At 39.7% G+C, this 20,622-nt stretch overlaps 1 protein-coding gene across 2 annotated transcripts in view; it reads right to left on the bottom strand.

Moving 5' to 3' along the window:
* Positions 1–2,197: 2,197 nt before the first annotated feature.
* The window catches only part of LOC121860149 (aldehyde dehydrogenase family 16 member A1-like), a 76,811-nt gene continuing 58,386 nt past the window's right edge, over positions 2,198–20,622 (bottom strand). For both annotated transcript variants that reach the window (XM_042357206.1, XM_042357207.1), the window contains 4 exons: positions 15,011–15,159; positions 9,094–9,532; positions 5,146–5,252; positions 2,198–2,519 (listed from right to left, as the gene is read on the bottom strand). In XM_042357206.1, coding sequence (XP_042213140.1) covers positions 2,327–2,519; positions 5,146–5,252; positions 9,094–9,532; positions 15,011–15,159 — 888 coding nt within the window. In that variant the 3' untranslated portion in view covers positions 2,198–2,326. The remainder of the gene's footprint in view (positions 2,520–5,145; positions 5,253–9,093; positions 9,533–15,010; positions 15,160–20,622) is intronic.

Raw genomic sequence — 20,622 nt, 5'->3', positions numbered from 1 at the left:
CCGGACACTCTCCGCGTAAAGGGGTACACTCACCGCGGAATGTGAGCATCCTGGGTTCCGGCAGGGCACCGCGTAAATGTGGAAAAGCGGAATGTGGGACCGCGTAAAGTGAGGGCTGACTGTATCTTCTTGATTTGAGTCTGGCAAACCTTTTGATGACTTCATTAGGTTCAATGTCATCCAGTGTATTCTTTTCAATGGACAGAACTGCCCGGTGATTGAGTCTGTCCTGTCCCATAGTGCTCCTTAACCATGTGTGTGTAGACATCTCAAGGCACTGAAGGATCGCTCACAGCTGTTGACAGGAATGGTCATTTCCACTTGAAAGATGGCTTTCAGAGTTGGAAACATAACAGAATTGAACAACCTGTATACACTGAGCATGTCAGGAGTGGCACCTGTCTCTTTTTTTTTCCTGGCTAGAAAATTCTTAGCAACCAGTATTTCCTCAGATTAAAGCTGGATTTTGTAGTGAATAGCAGCTTTTGTTAAGAACTCTTCAGAGAGGAAAGTCGCAGAGGCTGGGTGACAAGCCTGGATACCTTTCATGAGATCAGCTCCCACACCAGTAAATTGTTGGTAAAGCTCATTGACCATTCCGTCACGACAAGGAAAATACAAGATCCTTTTCAGAAGTTCTGCATTACTGAGATTGGAGCTTGTTTCACAAGAGGACTCCACCACATACTCCTCCATCTTCTTTTGTTAGGATCTTGGACCCCTCTACTCCTGGATGTGGATAGTTTCACATATGGCTTTTGCTTTCTTGTATAGATCTTCAGCAATTTCATCAATGCATTTTTCTCTCAGTGTCATAGACAGCATCTTTGATTGCAGTGCTTGGGTCAAGTCCACAGTTTCCCTTTGAAGAAACTTATGCAACCCCTCTGTGGTGGAGAGCAAGCTCTGGAACATTACAAGCATGTATATTGTTGGTAACCTGTACAGTTTTGCTCTAAGACCCACTGCCACAGCTATTCCAATCTCCTAGAGGCACTGTGTAACAGCAGTACTCATCAGGAGTAGTAATTGATAAATTAAGGACACTCATATAAAATCCATTTGATATGGATGGAAGCAAATCCTGAGTTTAAAACATTATTAATTCTTGAAAAGATTTGGTGCTATAAAAAAACATTCGGGGCTAAAGCTCCTCCCACACACACAGCTATGCTTTTTATTTTTCTTATTGTATAGTTTAATTTATATTTTCTTTATTTCTAAGCCACATTAGAGTATTTAAAATTTTACTCTATTTAAAAAATGGGTTTACTAGGGTGGACTACAATATCCTAAGTGATATAAGTTACGTGTTTATTTATAACTCAGACTTGAATTATACATAGAGAAATTTTTTTTTTTTTAAATCATTACTTTGTACTCGAAAAACATACTCCACATAAACATCAATGCCATCCTTGAAACATTTATCATTTTTACCCCAAAATATTTTGGCAAAAATGATAACCTTGATAGCCATGGTACCATACCCTATTTTTCCATAGGGTATTGAATTCAATATTTGGGAAATCACGATTAGGTTCAGTTTCCAAGAACGTAACCCTCATGAACATGGGGTAATAAGTGTACGGGGTGTCCGTAATGTCCCATTCTGATTTCAAACATATACATATTATGTGCAAACAGCATAAGATATTGAAATACATTTTTTGGCAATTGAAAGAGTAACTATTAAAGTTTTGTATGTCCAGTAAATTTGGTAACTGTACCGGAGAAAGCTCAGTGTGTCATCTGGCAGGTGGATTGGCCGTGACGGCCCGAATATCAAATGGCCCCCACGCTCCCCTGATATAGTGCCTTTAGATTTCTTCCCCTGGGATTTGTACAGCTCATGTTTTTCAAATATACCTGTTTATGGCACACAAAACACTCCGATCCAGAATAAGTGAAGGCATCAGCCGAGTTACACCAGATGTGTTGGCCAACATGTGACATGAACTTGAATATCGCTTGAATGTTTTATGTGCCACTTAAGAGGCTCATGTTGAATTTTTTTTAGGAGAAAAACAAAACTTAAATAGTTACTCTTTCAAATGCAAAAAACTGTATTTCAATATTTTTTGTTCCTTGCACATAATTAATGTTTGAAATCAGAATGGGACCTTATGGACACCCAGTATTACTAATATTAAAAATAGTATTGTCATATTATAAGATTTAAAAAGAAAGGATCCCCTTTATTAGATGGTTTACTGTGGCACTTTACAGTGTTATTTTGTGTCAGGTATTAAGAATATGGTACTGTACTGATTTTGAAGTCAGAGTCATAAGCCTGTGCCTTACATCAAGTACTGACATACATTTCTTAGTTTGCAAAAATATCTCCCATAGTCAGCCAGATGTTCTTGACTTGTGTAGCTTGGTATAAGAACTCTTCACCCTCTCCTTCATGGGCATCCAACCACTTACGATCCAGCCCATAGTTCACCCAGGTTCGTTTGAGATTAACTGCTGAAGTGTGCTCCACAAACTTTGACCCTTCCAAGCTACCAAAGTACCTGTAACAGAAGATTTCCTTTACTGGACTACAAGTGAAGGACTAATACAATAAAATCCCATATTATAGCTGAGAGTATGAGCCTAATGATGCCAACTAAAACACCTCATGGGGACTCAGTGTCCTTTATATGGCTGTGAGCATAATACTCTTAATATTTATTTTTGAGATGCGTTCCTTACAAGTTTTTATTTTAACTTGTGGTTCACAAAAAGAACATTCTGACTCTGCTTTATGGTAAGTTTCATATGACTGTACAGCATATCAGCACAAACTGAAAGCTGTTTATTTAACAAGTACAATTTCAGCTTTGAATTTATTACTAAAGCAGGAGTTAACACTATTGTGAACCTCTGAACAAATAGAAATGAAGGAGATAAAATTTTTCATTGTCCAGTATCTTTAAAGAATCTCTACCATGCCACACTTCAGTTCTTGACAGGCCACTGAGCTGTAACCATTATTTGCTACACTTGCCTTTACACCTTTGTTATCACCTTAAATATACATCCACCAGGAGTTCAAAGAGAAAAGAAAGTACACAAAAGGATAAGTCGAGTGTACAGAGACAAAAAGAGTACAGTTACGCTACTACCTCACGATCCGAAGACTCAGATTTTTTTTTTTTTTAAAGGGAATAGCCCCCCCGGGCACAGGTCATCGACCCACAATGGGGGCAAAAAAGTAAAAATAAATAAAAAATTAAATACGATTACAGTATAATCTGGGTTTACACGGATATTTTATACGCGTTTGGCCATTTACGCGGCACCTGTCCAGACGCGCCAATTATTAGTTACGCGGTACATTCCTTAATTTACGCGGCTGGTCGCTGATGTCAGACCCGTGCCGATGATGTCGCGGACTGTGATTGGGCCACGTATCCTTACCACCCACGCATCCCCTCAGCCGAGCGCTGTGATTGGTTTATTTAACCTTGCTTGCCCAGTCAATGAAACACTACCGAGTTCTTCACCCGCCATTCACCACAGCCAGCCCAAGTCAGTGATAGTGATAGTCAGGATATGGACTTTGAGGGGTTTGACAAGGAGGCCATGCTAGCCTCTGTGGTGGATAGTGATACAGGTGACACAAGTGATACAGGTGAGGGCCAATAATCTGCCCTCTGCCTCGGAACCAAACCCCCATCCCCGTGTACCAGCCATCTCTTCTACTAACGTAAGTGTTAAAAAACCTAATATTATTGCTATTTTTCTTAAATATTAATTGTGTGTGCATACCATCATAAAATTAAGATGTTATTTTTACTACAACGTACGTACTGTATTGTGTCGGAAAAAGGGTACTCTGGTGGTCGGCCCAGTCTCTATTTCAATTAATCCCATATGTTCTGTTATTTTATTTACGTGTTTCGCGTTATATGTCGACCTCCATGGGTTTATTTGACCGCGTATACTGTACAGTAGTACCCCGATTTACACGGTCAATTGAACCCATGGGGTACCGCGTAAAGTGAATAACAGAACATATGGGATTAATTCCTTTCGAGACTGGCCCGACCCCCAAACTCCACTTTTTCCGACACAATACCTATGTTGTAGTAAAAATAACATCTTAATTTTATGATGGTATGCATACACAATTAATATTTAAGAGAAATACAGTCGCCAGGTTAATGTCCATTCAAAATACCCGACCTCCACCCCCTTCCGATCGCTGGGTCTTTACCCCCACCCCCCACCTTCCCTCCCTACTAGAGAAATGTTTGGGAGAAAACAGTATATTTACATTTTTAGTAATAAATAATATCTCAGCCTAAAGTTAGGATAATAAATATAATTGACATTTCTGGATTACTAACAGGTCAGGGAATATTTGGAATGTAACTTCATATATTTTGCACAAAAGATAAAATATTTGCTTTGTGTAAACCAAATTATTACATTAGATTTGAAATTTGTATGTCTAATGCAAAATCTATGATGTTTATATTCAAAATGATCATCAAATTGTAAGAATTCCAGCAATGTAAATTAGATTCTGGCCGGGTAATTTGTATTAATTTTATGAACTAAATAAAAAAATTATACTTCAGCCGCGATATATGAGTAGATGCACCGCGTAAAGGGGGAATTCCGGTTCTGGCAGGGTACCACGTAAATGTAGAAACGCATAAAAAAAAAGCCGCGTAAAGCGGGTATCCCTGTATTTACTACAGTAATACCCGCTTTAGAAATGAATTTACTGACTTTGGTAGTTTAGATTCAAGGGAAACATTCCCAGCACCCAGAAACATTCTGGGAAATTTTTCCCAGTAACAGGAAAAGATTCCGGGGATCAGGAATTTTTCTGGGTTTGAGAAAGTCGTCAGGTAACCGTAAATTTCTCATCCCTGTAAGTGCTCTGCACCAATTGTTCCGGCATATGGGGATATCAGTGCATTAACGTCTGACAGTATCTCAGGTGTAACTGTATACTGCCTGAAAGAGTTAGTGGGAGTTTCTTCATCCCTACCAATGAAGATTCCATAGAGTAAGAGGTTCAAGCTAGTGGGCCACTAGGGTGAGGAGGAAACTATTTGAAGGACATAAAATTAATAAAATACCTGATATTGTGGAGAGAAAAGAACAGCCAAATTGAAGAGTAACATGTTAAGAAACACTAACCACATGGCCTGGAGATCCTGATGCTCTGTTAAATACTTGGTAACATGGTCCCGGGAACCAGTGAGGATGTTGATGACTCCTCCTGGGAGGTCTGAAGTCTCTAAAACCTGTGTGTGTAATAAACAGGAATATACTATTATCTTTCATTAAAAAATGCTTCAGTGAATAGAAGTAAAAACAATCTCCAATACAGTAGCACTCACATAACACGAGGGCTACACTACAGCCATATTGTAGGAAACTGTCACATTTATTCTCCGTATTTTTAAGAGTTATGTTCTTGGAAATCATCATGAATTGTGAATTTACAAATACAGGTTGTACCTCTCTAGTCTGGCAACCTCGGGACCTGACCAGCGCCGGACCATGGAAATTGCCGGACCATGGAAATTCACCCTTTTCCTGGATAGATAGTGACTTGTGCTTATGCTTGGAAGCACTAGCACCACTTTCTCTGCATCATGGTCTCTTTGAAGTCATATTGAAGGGTTAAATGTTGTACAGTAGCTTCTCAAATTTCGCGAGTTTATAATTCAAAGTTTTTTATTTGAACACGCCAAAAAACAAAACAATTTAAAATTTTGACGGCGGAAACTCGAATTTTGATGTGTTTGAACGGCCCACCAATGTTCAGACGACGTGCACAATCATGTAAACAGCGTCATTTCTCTTATGTACAAAAGATTCATTATTGTTTATTACTGAATGTCTTTTTGATTGAATTAATGTTTATGTGTGCAAAATCAGCAATACAATTCATTAATAATACGTAGAATATTAAAACACACAAGGAAATGAGACAGCATTGTTTTCGTTGATTACAAAACCAGTGAGTGACTGGTTCTACATATAAAACTGAAGAAAATAAGACCCTGGTTGTAGCTGTAGTAAAATTAATATGGTTGTTTTAAGTAATGTTATTTAATGTTAATAAATGGAACAATAGAAGTAGCTGACGATAATGGTAAAGAAAAAAAAGAGAGATCGCATATGTAAGTGCGCACATGTGAAAACATCGTCATTACTCTATATAACAATATGAAAGCAACACTAATTTACCGTTCATATATATTTTAATTAATGTTTCTGAATTTTTTTATTGAATTAATGTTTGTGTGTGCAAAATTAACAATACAATTCATTAATAATTTGTTGAATATTAAAACACCCGAGGAGACGAGACGGCTGCCGGCATTGTTTTCGTTAATGCCTACAAAACCAGTGACTGATTGGTTCTACTTATAAAACTGAAGAAAATAAGACCCTCATTGTAGCTGTAGTAAAATTAATGTAAAATAATTAATACGATTGTTTGAAGTAATGTTATTTAATGTAATAAATGGAACAATATAAGTAGCTAACCATTAATGGTAAAGAAAAAAGTTAGACTGCGTATGTAAGTGCGCACATGTGAAAACATATCGTCATTACTCTACATAAGAATATGAAAGCAACACTTATTTACTGCTCATATATATTGAAGGGTTAAATGTTGTACTCTGTATAGACAAGCAGAGAGAGAGCAGCCGAACTGCCGGATGTAAACAAACCTTAATTTCCCGCAGGTTTGTTGTTGTTTTTTTTTACGGGGATTAGCCTACCTGGGCATAGGTCACTGACCCACATTGGGACCTGAGGGGAAAAAATTTAATACTCCTACCTATTGGACAAACTAAATTCGTGCCGAACCACGGGAGTTCCGGACCACAGAATGCCGGACTAGAGATGTGCAACCTGTACATAATTTAATACCTAATGGTACCATGGCTACCAAGAATATAATTTTGGTCATTATATTTAGGGTAAGAAATGATCAATATTTCAGAGATGGTGTTGATGTTTATAGCAGAAGTAATTGATTTCACTACCTATAATTCAAGTCCGTAACTTATACCACTGGAAATATTATAATCTATACTAGTAAAACCATTTCTCTAACAGAAGAGCAAAAGAGTACAAGATTACAATACTGTACTGAACTGAACATACTCTAATGTGCTGTAGAGAAAGTAAAAAATAATTAAAAAAAAGAAGAAAATTGAAGAGCCTGGGTGAGGACAGCATGTGTGGGCGGTGAATATATGTGTGGAGGCTGTGAGCTTATGCTGTTTTCCTGCTGCCACCACCACCACCACCACCAACACCACGAACACTCACCACCACCACCACCACCAACACCACGAACACTCACCACCACCACCACCAACACCACCACTACCACCACACTCACCACCACCACCACCACACACCACCACACAACCACCACCACTCACCACCACCACCAACTCACTTCCACCACCACTCACCACCACCACCAAAACTCACCACCACCACCACCACCACCACCACTCACCACCACCACCACCACTCACTTCCACCACCACTCACCACCACACTTCCACCACCACTCACCACCACCACCAAAACTCACTTCCACCACCACTCACCACCACCACCAAAACTCACTTCCACCACCACTCACCACCACCACCAAAACTCACTACCACCACCAATCACCACCACCACTAACACTACAAGTGCTCCTCTACTTATGAACGAGTTAGGTTCCTAAGGCTTGTTTGTAAGTCCAAATTTACTATTGTAGATATCAAACATATTGTAAAAAATGAAAAGATTATGGATATTTAGCCCAGCTATACCCTTTAATACAGCCTTAAAACCTGGCTCACTCTTCTCCTCTTAGGTAATGTTTGTTCTATCTGGAATTTTCTTCAAAATAATCCAGTCTCATCCACATTAAACACCTGTTCTGGCAGGTAACTCCCCTCAGTGATGAGGTTTGTATCTCTGAAAGTATGTAAACTGAATGCTCTTACGTAGAGGAGCACCTGTATAAAGTCGCGATATATCCCGACCAAACTGTAGTATAACCTTCTCCCCACCTAGTTATTATATATCATATCTGTATCACTTATGTTACTTGTACAGTACTGTATATTATTTTCAATCAAGAGACCCATTCCCCAATTATGCAACTGTATATTTTCAGCTTCCGGCTGACATGCTCTTTCAATAAACCGTTAATTATTATTATTATTACACACACGCATGCAAGCACATGCACACACACACACATTATCAAATGCACACACACACACATTGTCCCACCTCCTTCCATTACCCTAGGTCCGAACACACTCCAGGTTGTAGATTCCACGAAGCTCCTCGGCGTCACCATAGACAACAAACTAAATTGGAAACCACACGTCAGTGAAGTTGTCAAATCCTCCAGTTTCCGTCTCCACCTCCTCCGCCGACTCAAGTCCCTCGGAGTTCCCGCACACGAGCTCCTCAGTGTATACACAACATTCATACTTCCCAAGCTCACCTATGCCTCCCCCACCTGGTCTTCCTCCCTAAATGCCACACAACGTAAACACCTAGAAAAAGTGCAAAAGAGGGCATGCAAGATTATTCTCTCCCCTTCCTACTCCACATATCAAGAAGCGCTCAACACACTGACCCTTTCGACTCTCACTGACCATCACCACGGCCTCATCTGCAAATTTGGTAAGAAGCTTCTACACCATCCCCGACACCGGCCCCTACTACCACCTGAGATCCCCTGTCCGAGAATTGCTGTTCGACACCACAACCGCATCCAGCCCATACGTGCACGAACTGATCGCTATAAGAACAGCCCAGTCCCAACCATTGTAAAAATTATCAATAACATGTAATAAATCAGTGTATTCACTCCCAGTAAACACTGCTCCCTACACTGTCACTATGTTGAAATGAACTGTAGTTTGAGCTGATCCCCATCTAAGTTACTATATGTCTTATTTGTGTCACTTATGTCACTTGTATATTATTTGTAATTCGTAACCCATTCCCCAAATATGTAACTGTATATTTTCAGCCTTCTGGCTGCCAAGCTCTTTCAATAAACCGTTAATTATTATTATTATTATTATTAACACCAACCTGGTAGAGAGAGAGGGCAACAGTTGGGTACTTCTCACTTGGAACAGCCACAACAGCATTCCCACGAGCAACTGCTGCAGCAACTAAAGAAACAAAACCAAGAAGGGGAGCTTTATCTGGACATGCCACTCCAATCAGCCCCATTGGCTCATGAATCCTCAAGACAGTGCCGTACAGTTGAGTTTCTTGAACCGCTCCGCCATACTTGTCAGAGAAAGCTGCCCAGTGGAAGAGTCTCGCTACAGTAGCATCTACCTCCTGACCAGCCTTTTCCTTACTCTCGCCTGTCAATGTTATTAAGTGGTTGACGAACTCTTCGCGTCGCTGTTCCAGATTTTCGGCCCAGTAGAAGAGAATCTGGGAGCGATTAAAGCCACTGCGCTTGTCCCAACCCGGCTGTGCCTTGCTGGCTGCTTCTACTGCATTACGAACATCCTTCCTGAAAAAATAAAGAAGACCACATGTAAATATCTAGAAGCAATAAATTTCTTAAATCTCAAAATTTCCTTAAAATTCAAAATTTCCACCATATCAAGAGTAACTTTTCTATTTTCAAACACATCTTGTTCAAAATGGCACACTAAATGGGGGGAAACAAGAGGCAGTTGTATCCCACTGTGAAATACTGTACAATGTCTACAAAAATATTTAAACCTTTTTACATGACTTTTAGCAAAAACATAAGTCAAACTTTAAAAAAAAAGAAAAAAAAAGTCAGCTTTAATATTTTACTATCACATAATAGTCTGTCATGTTTCCCTTAGATTTCAACACCAGTTGAAGTCAATTTGGTATAGATTCAACAAGTGGTTGGAAATAATTATGACTCATTTCCATTGAGCAGATCTGCTTGATCTCCTGCAGGCGAGGTTCTGATGATGTGTTCTGTGTTGACAGCTTGTGTTTCATAAAATTCCATGTGTTCTCTATTAGGTCTAGGTATGACGATTTTCTTGGTAAATCAAGTAATCAAATATACTTGCATATACTGTATTGTACTTCATGGTTTGTTTATTGGTGGCATAATGAGATAGCATGTTCAGCTCCTTTTGTAGCCAGACTTGAATTGTGTGTTCCAACGGTTGTGATTAGCTTTCTTTATTTCTGATGCAGGCGTTGATGGATTCGTCATCACCTCTTGTCTCATAAACACATTAGAAGCCTTGAAGATCTTTCTGGAGCTCCCATGACATGATTTTCTAGGTGAAACAGAATTGGCAAGAAAATTGTGTGGCACACACTACAGCATTAATTGTTGTTGTGCCTCTTCCCCAAAGGAGATTCTTCACCCAACAGGGCAAGAAGTGAGCAATTTTCTTTATCTGACTTGTTATTGAGACTCATGGTGACTGTTCTGAGAGAAAAAGATTGGGCTAGTATGGCAGTGTGTGTTTTTTCTGTTTTTAGAAAGTGGCAGAAACTGATGCAGCCACCCAAGGACACAGTTAAACACACTCACCATGTGGGAGTCACTTTCATAGAAGCCTGAAGCACCATTTAAACCAGCTTAAGAAGCATGCAACAGAGTGTTTAATTGAACCAAGAAAGAGCTGGAGGAGTGTATTATGGTCGGATGAGGCTACGTTTTCTGTGACTGGGAGTAATGGAGGGAGGGTGTACCGCCCCGCCCCCCCCCCACTGAGACGCGCACCTCCCACAGTACACAGTGAAGACTGTTAAGCACCCTGCCTCGCTAATGGTTTGGGCTTCCTTTACGTATTATGGTGTTGGTGAACTAGTAATCGTCCCTAAGAACCAGATGATGAATCAGTACAACTATCTTGAACTGCTCAGTGATTTCTTACCTGAATCATTTGATAAAGCTAAGCCAAGCCTTTTCATGCAGGACGGTGCCCCATGCCACACTGCTAAAAGTGTCATACAGTGGCTCAAAGACTGTGAGGTACCTTTCTTTAATGACTGGCCTAGCAGTAGCCCAGATCTTAACCCAATGGAAAATTTGTTATGCGTCGTCTGCGCGACGCTGACACATCATCAATCCCGAAGCCAGAGGCAGCCATCAAGGATACCTGGGCTAACTTGCCACCTGACCTCTTGCAAAACCTTGCTGACAGTGTTCCTCAAAGGCTAAAAGACTGTCTGAAGCGCAGAGGAAACACTACAAAGTATTAATTGAAGTGGTAAGTGTTACTTGACTTTATATATATATATATATATATATATATATATATATATATATATATATATATATATATATATATATATATATATATATATATATATATATATATATATATATATATATATATATATATATATATATATATATATATATATATATATATATATATATATATATATATATATATATATATATATATATATATATATATATATATATATATATATATATATATATATATATATATATATATATATATATATATATATATATATATATATACATATATATATTTCATTAGCCCAATAAAGCACACGGACTTCTACATACAATCAACACCGAACCTCCAGGATTAAACCCACGCCCACGAGCCGGATTTGGTAAAACGTTACTCTGACCACCTACGTGATACGGGTAGTCCCCATTAGAGGTTCACGGCGCCATAAGCTCGTTGAACAGGCTCTGTGTGAAATATAACAGAGTCTAGTACTACATTTAGTATCCTGGTGGTCCAGTAGGTAGCGTTCCTCCCGGTCACAGTCATGGGCTCGTGGGCCGTGGGTTCGAATCCTGGCATATATATATATATATATATATATATATATATATATATATATATATATATATATATATATATATATATATATATATATATATATATATATATATATATATATATATATATATATATATATATATATATATATATATATATATATATATATATATATATATATATATGTGCAAGTAAATCAATGTAGGTGCGCTTGATTCAGGTATATGCTGATAACTACAAGGTAAAAAGAAATAATTGTCCTAAGGGCAAACACATAAAGGAATATACATTTCTTTTACACAAAAATGTACTTCCACGTAAGCAAATGTTATTCGCAGCCATTTTGAAAACCTAACCCCCGCGAATTTGAAGGGCTTTCTGTATGCACCTACAAGGAACTGTATGTACATGGGGCGGGGGAGGGGAGGGGGAGATGGGTGAGGCCTGACAGGAATATTTTCAAGTATTCACCCAAGTGATAGTGACTGCTTGAAGGCACCTTGGTCAATATGTATCCTCCGAGTTCCAAGCTAAAGTTAATTGATTTATGTAAAACTTGTTGGGTTGCTCGGCATGACACTTTAGAGGTATTTCTCAAGCATTATGCAGCTGTTGTTAAAACTATGCCAAATATCATGAGGATGGAGATTCATGGATCTTAAGTTAATTTCTTAAACAAAATCACTGTTCCTTGCAATTATGCAAATTGAATTTCTCATGTCATTTACTGTATGTCGCAATTCACTTGTCACATTAGAACTCCCAGTCTATGCCTTGAGGGATGCACTATTGACATCTGCAGAGCAGATCAGAAATAAACAAAGTTATCTGTGTTACCTAACAATGTCATGGTGATATTGATCAAGTTGGTGACACATGATACAGAGAAACTCTTGCCTTAGCTGAATCAGTTAATGTCCCTAAACCATTGTACCTCGTCTAAACAGAAGGCAAATTATTAGATCTAATTGCCGGCAGTTTCCCCCAAAGAATATTTCATGTTGCACCATCACAATCCTTTCATTGACCATTGGCTATGTGAACTCAAAACTCATTTCTTGTGAGCTCAGCAATATGCCTTATTTTTAAGCCAGTCACTCTTTAGATTGCCAAATTTCTGCTGGGCTGCCACTTTCTTCTTGCTGAAGGTATCAGCTTTGGTCCGAGACTGAGGATTGTACTGCCAGTCAGCAAAAGCAGTACGTTTATCATCAATGAGTACTTTGATTGCCGGGCCATTTTCATCAAACCAATCCTGGTGTATTCTTTTGAACTGGCCGAGGGTCTCTCTGCAGGTCTTTGTCATAACAGTATTAACCCTTAAGACCAGGGTTAGGGTGCTGCTGGCAGTACCCCCCACGCGGGGTTAAATCGAGACAAAAATCAAATAGTCGGACGTTCTGGAACGTCACCCGGGGCCTTAGGGTTAAGGATACAGTAGAATGTCGATATAAAACGAGATACGTTCCAAGAGAGGTTCGCTTTAAACCGAATTCGCACTAAATCGAAGTGTTGTTTCAATAGAATAATTTAGTTTGATACTTGAGAGAAACACAAAATACTAAAAAGACTGAGAGTCTACCCAGATGCACCTCAGCCCATCTCCTAGAATACACAAAACATTGTTTTTTGTAGTATTATGTTAAAACAAACACTCATAAATCAACACAGCTAAAATTATGGGACGTGAAATGGTCTGTTTACTTGCAATCAGCTGATGAGAAGATGGGGGGGGGGGGTTGATATGTTTGACAGTTGAAGCCAAGGTCTAGTGCTTATTCATTTATCTGTCCTTAAGAATGACTAAGTTTTTATCTGATAAAATGTCACTAAACTGACATGGGAGAACATAAGTAACATTGCTGGAATTCTTATAAGATAGTGATTAATTTGAATATAAACATGCTATAGCTCGCATTAGACATACAAATTTTAGTTCTAATTAAAATGGCTAAAATTTTTATATTTTGTGCAAAATATATGATGTTCATATTCAAATTATTTGCTGTCTTGCAGGGATTTTAGCAATGCAAATTATATTCTCCTAACTTTGGTCTGTGATATTATATAAAATAAAAACTTAAAGGGAGGGAGGGAGGGAGGGAGGGGACAGTGACATGTTCGACAGTTGGGGGCTGAAGGTTAAGTGAAGTATGTATTTGTTTATTTGTCATTTAGATTGAGTTGTTGTTTTTTTGCTTATAAAATGTCACAGAAGTGACCGGGGAGAATATAATTTACATTGCTGGAATTCTTATAAAATAGTGATTAATTTGAATATAATCATGCTATAGTTTGCACTAGACAAAAATTTTAGTAATCATTTCGTACATGTACAGTACAGCTTTGCCCTTTGGACAGTGTAGCATGCCCAGAGAAACATTAGGCTCAAATTTTAAAATATGATGCGCCAGATTGACCCGCTAATCCCCCCACCCAAAGATGGGTGACCTGATAGTTCATCAGAAGGTCAGTTACATGAGACCCACTAATCCCCCCACAGCTCCAAGGGAGTAGAAAATATCAGTCTTTGCTCTAACACAGAAATTCATTTATGGCCATATCATATAGATTTTTAGTTTGTAAATACAGTATATTTATTTAACCAAACTTTTAGATAAACTATTCTGAATTATTCGAGTAAAGAAATGGAATTTCAAACTTAATTAGAACTGCTTTTACAGAACTCCGGTAATTTAAATTCTTGGAAAACTTTCCCTACCACCCAGAAACATTCTGAGGATGTGGGCTAGTGTCTGTCTGTGTAAAATGCGTAGTTTAGACACTCGGAAACATTTCCAGGTAATCGGTGAAATTTCAGGGAATGGGGAATTTTTCCATCCTCGAGAAAGTCGTCCGGTTAACCGGAAATCTCTCAACCCGGAAGAGCTGGACACCTATTGTTCCGGCTAACGGGGATATCACTGTAGTGAAGAACTGTGACAGGTTCTACATATAGCTGGGGAAGTAACTGCTTCTATATATATATTCTTTTGCAATCACTGAATCTATATGACAAGTGGGCTGCCAGGAGGAACCAGTTTTCTATAAACAAGAATTACCCACAAAACTCATGACCATAAATCAGGTTATCATCTCAATGCTGAAAACTAGTACATGTAACAGATAGTGTTGCTTGAAAACTTTATCTTTACTAACTCTATGAGGGAAAGATCTTAACTTATGATCTCCAAAATTGATGATCCTTAATAACTGACCTGTTACTTTCTCCAACAAGAGCAAAAGCTTTTCCTTCAGCATTATTAATCACACGGCAATAGTTGCCGTCAGGACGCTTCTGAGCCCCGCCATAATAAAGCTTGTATGTTCGATCCACCTGAGGCAGTGTTCCATCAGCACTAAGAACCTGCAAGTTTTGAATGAAACATTTGTTAAAACAGTATGAATTAGTTACAGGCAGACCTTACAATTTCGTGCTAATTGGCATGCCACCGTGATCAAATTTTTGATAGGCAAAGATTTGTGGAAAAAGCATTAAAAACACAGTTAAATTTGCTAATTATCTGTTAAAAACTAAAGCTAGTTGTAGAAAAAACTTTATTGTTTCAAAACTACACACCAATGGGATATTTATTGGATAGTTCTTTAACACTTATTCCACTCCATATAAACGATGTGGTTCAGAGTTAAAAGATTTAGTGAGCACATGGTTAGCATTATGTCAACAAATTTCAAACTGCAGATGTAAAAAATGAAGAAAAACTGCTATGATAAACAATAAAATTGATACAGTAAACAGTATAATAAAAATCAATACAGCACATGTCGTATGTACAAAAAATAGCTCTTTCCACACTCAAAACATCTCCAGGCAACACGATCCAGTTCAGCCAGGGAGTCAACCAGCTGACTCACAGATGTGTGGCTGCCACATTGCAATGTGTGTGCCATAACATCACATTGGCAGGCAGCACGGCCATGCAGTTATAGCCCACTGCCTCCACACACGTCCACTTCCCACATATACACATTCATGCTCTCTTCACTTTTCTTATTTTATAGTTTTACATTATACAGTATTTTCTTTATTTCTAAGCCTCGTCATTTATATATAGACCATGGAACAACCCTTAGAGTCTTAGACCATCCTGCCCCCCTCCCCATCTGAGGATTTTATGGGATGATGATTCCCATACACCCAGTGCCGGATTTAGACCTGTGGTGGCCCATGGGCAGCCTCTTTGTGGAGGCCCCCCTCATTATAACTACCCAAGAGGGTGGGGTGGCAAGTGAAGCGAGCCTAAACATCTGGGAGTTCCGGGGGGCGCTGTAAGCCCCCCGGGAAAATTTTGAAATTTGAACACTTCTTTGGAGAATTTTGAAGCCATATGCAGTTATACTGAGGAAATTAGAACATTGAGAAATTTTTAATTAACTGTATATTTATTGATAGTGTTCAAATTCCCAACACACACACACACACACACACAAAAGTGATAGATAAACATGAATTTTAAAGAATGAAAATAAAAATAATCCAAATGAATAAACAAATAAATAGAATATCGTATTATGTGGAGGCCCCTGGGCAGCTGCCCACTTTGCCCACTCCTGAATCTGGCCCTGCATACACCTTGGCCTTTTAGTTATTGAATTCAGGTTGTCTGACAAAATTCAAGATCTGGGTGTGGCGACAGTACACATTTGAAGTTAAGTTCTATCCAAAAGCTGACCAGTTCTACATGGGATGATGACAGTCAGTTATATTTTATTATATTATTACATTCTTATTAATCATATACATTCATATTAATATATCATTACATACATATAATATATTTTTATATTGGAGTCCATTGTAGTCTACTAGCCTATATCTTTCCAAGTTACTTACACTTTGATCAAACTATTTAGAGGTTTTGTAGTAAGATTGAATATATTCTTTGTTAAAATAACTGTTGTTTATTTTCTGTGTATATTGTATATATAATTATATATATATATATGGTATATATACTGATATGCACCTGTTGGAAGGAGAAACACACTCTATTGTGTTCCTCAAAGCTTCCTCAAAACAAAAACAACTACTCTTAAATGGAAATGCTTTGTTCCAAGTACAAGTGACCATACCTACCACATTAGGGGAACTATCACAGAGTCTATGTGAACAGCTTCCAAAAGAACAAAATTTGGATTTTATAATCGATTTCTCCCATCCTCTTCCAACCAAGAGTATTCAAAGAGATGGAAGAGGTTCATCCACGGCATATTTGATCAAAGGTCCAATGACAAAGATCTATAGAAACTGGATAAGTTTCTTGTCAAATGACAATAACAAGCAAAGCCTTTCCTGTTTCCTTCTGAACGAATGGAAAAATGACAAATATGCACAGAAGCTACTGGGCAGAAGACCTTTTTGGAAGATGTTAAGTAGTTGAGTTCCATGCAAGAGGAAGCAGACACTGCCTGCACATTGCAACTTACAGTTCATGTCATGAAGTGTAAGAGGATGCACCTGGGTCATACCAACAGTAAGGAGGTGTATCCCATGTCCCAACGGGACAAAGAAATTACATTAATAGAGACCGATTGTAAAAAGGACCTGGGTGTCTATGTTGGCAACGAAATGAAGTTCTCGGACCATTGTGAGAAGAAGGTGAATCAGGCATACCACTACCACCAACCACCACACATAACACCAGCATCATCACCATGACCACTACCACCAACCACCACAACCACCACACATAACACCAGCATCATCACCATTACCACACTACCACGGTCCACCACGCATAACACCAGCATCATCACCATTACCACTACCACCATCCACCACAACCACCACACATAACACCAGCATCATCACCATTACCACTACCACTGTCCACCACAACCACCACACATAACACCAGTGAATCAGGCATACCACTACCACCAACCACCACACATAACACCAGCATCATCACCATGACCACTACCACCAACCACCACAACCACCACACATAACACCAGCATCATCACCATTACCACTGTCCACCACAACCACCACACATAACACCAGCATCATCACCATTACCACTACCACGGTCCACCACGCATAACACCAGCATCATCACCATTACCACTACCACCATCCACCACAACCACCACACATAACACCAGCATCATCACCATTACCACTACCACTGTCCACCACAACCACCACACATAACACCAGCATCATCACCATTACCACTACCACCAACCACCACACATAACACCAGCATCATCACCATTACCACTACCACTGTCCACCACAACCACCACACATAACACCAGCATCATCACCATTACCACTACCACCGTCCACCACACATAACACCAGCATCATCACCATTACCACTACCACGGTCCACCATGCATAACACCAGCATCATCACCATTACCACTACCACCATCCATCACAACCACCACACATAACACCAGCATCATTACCACTACAAGCCATATCACTACCACCATTCACCACAGCCACCACACATAACACCAGCATCATTACCACTACAAACCATATCACTACCACCATCCACCACAACCAGTATCACATTGTCTGTTAACACTTTTAATATATCTTTTTCAAGTGATATAGTTAACATTTACAAACTTCAGTAACTTAGGAGTTTAAATTACCACTAACTTCTATGCTAAAATGGTGTTATACACATTCTCTACCTCGCTAGGACTATACTTTCTACATCTTATGCTAGGTTAGTAAAACAAAATTTAGGAAAAAAAAAATGTCCTATTATGTACACAGCTGGATATTGACAGTACAGTATCAGCAAAATTATGTGTGCAGAGAAAGGCTGAGATGATTTGGGCTTGTGGAGATAATAGAGGCGACCAAATGGGCCAAGAGATACAGTAAGTCCTCGCTTAACATCGGGGTTGCGTTCCTGAAACTGCAACGTTATACGAAACAGTGTTAAGCGAATAAATTTTCCCCATAAGAAATAGATAAAATACGGGAGTTACGTTCCTGAGCCTTGCTTTGCCCCATGAAATACATTACATACACAGAAAATCTTTGCCATTTCTATACAAAATAATGCATACATATACAACTTGTAAGTTTGTATTGGTACTCACCGATGGGCGGAGGTGGCAGAGCGAGTGTGTGGTGGGTAGTGAAGCAGAGGAGGAGGGTGGCGAGTCACTGAGACTCTGCGGCTTCCTCCGCCTCCTCCTGTTCTGACTGGGGTTTCTCGGCCACTGTTTGCTCCTCCTCCGTTGTTGTTTGCTCCTCCTCGGCTGCTGTGTGTTCCTCCTCGGCGGCTGTGTGCTCCTCCTCGGCTGCCGGCTGTTGTGAAGAAGCTCCTGCCGTCCCGTGACGAACAAATTAATTCAGTGTTGACTGCTTGGTGCCACTCTTCTTCTCCTTATAGATCTCAGTGTAACAACCAAGACTTTCATCAAAGCTGCGTTGAATCTGTGAGCTACGTTCTCTGTTTGGGTCATTATCTACAGGGATTTGCATTCCTTGCTGGATCATGTTGAACACATCTGCCATCCTCTTTGAAGTTGGTGTTCATTGAGGTTCTTCGTCGTCAACGGGACTGTGTTCTGTTAACAGTTGCAGATCTTCGTTGGTGAGCTCTTCTGTATGGGATGCCAGGATGTCCTCAATATCCTCTGATTCCAGCTCATCAAAGCCTGCCTGTCTAGCCAAGCTGAGGATATCCCTATTCACAGGTAGGACTAAGTCCGTGAATCCCGTAAAACTGTTGACACACTCAGGCCACAGTTTACGCCACACACCATTCAGGCAACTTTCTGAAACCTCTTCCCATGCCTTGCCAATGTTGTCAATTGCATGAAAAATGTTGAAGCCACGCCAATATTCTCGGATTGTTGGTTTATTTTCTCCGTCTGTAGCCTTGAGCAGTTGGGCCATGGTACGGCATAATACGCCTTGAATGCGGCGATGACGCCTTGGTCCATAGGCTGCATCAGTGCTGTCGTGTTGGGAGGCAGGAATACAACTTTTACACTGTCATGCAAGTCGTCAAGATTGGGAGGATGAGCAGGAGCATTGTCAATGATTAGAAGAATTTTGAAGTCAACGTTCTCCTTGGCACAGTATTCTTTCACTGCAGGGACGGCGTACACATGTAGCCACTGGCTAAATATGGTGCCGGTTATCCATACCTTTTTGTTTGCCTTGTGGATCACAGGAAGGTGGTCCTTGGAGTAACCTTTCAGGGCCCGTGGGTTGGCAGCACGAGAAATCGGCATAGGCTTCAGCTTGAACCAAACAGCAGCGTCAAGTGATCTTTTGCCACTTTAAAGCCTGGCGCTATTTTCTCCTCCTTGGAGATATAGGTCCTCTCAGGCATCCTCTTCCAAAAGAGACCGGTCTCATCCACACTGAAGACTTGCTTCGATGAGTAGCCTCCTTGCTGGATAATCCGTTTGAATTCAGGCGGGAATATCTCGGCAGCAACCATATCTGAACTGGCAGCTTCACCGATCATCTCTATGTTGTGGAAGTTATACCTGCACTTAAATCATTGAAACCATCCTCGGCTGGCCATAAAGGTCTCTTCCTTCGATCCTTCACCCTCAGTTTCCTTCATGTCGTCAAACAAGGATCTGGCCTTTGCTGGATAATCATAAGGCTCACAGGTGCATTGCATTGATTCTGTTCCTCCATCCACATAGCCAGCATCTTTTCCACTTTTTCTATCACAGTGCTTCTGGTATGAGTTGTTTTAGTTGCACTGAGAGTAGTACCTCTTGAACTGCCCACTTCCAGCACTAACCTTAATCTTGTCAGCGTTGGTCCGGATAGTACGCACCGTTGTGGGGGTTAGACCTAGCACAG

This window comes from Homarus americanus, unplaced genomic scaffold (assembly GCF_018991925.1).
Source record: "Homarus americanus isolate GMGI-L3 unplaced genomic scaffold, GMGI_Hamer_2.0 scaffold5831, whole genome shotgun sequence".
Taxonomy (NCBI): domain Eukaryota; kingdom Metazoa; phylum Arthropoda; class Malacostraca; order Decapoda; family Nephropidae; genus Homarus; species Homarus americanus.
Note: the sequence above shows the minus strand (reverse complement) of the source record. Positions and strands in the feature narration are given on the sequence as shown.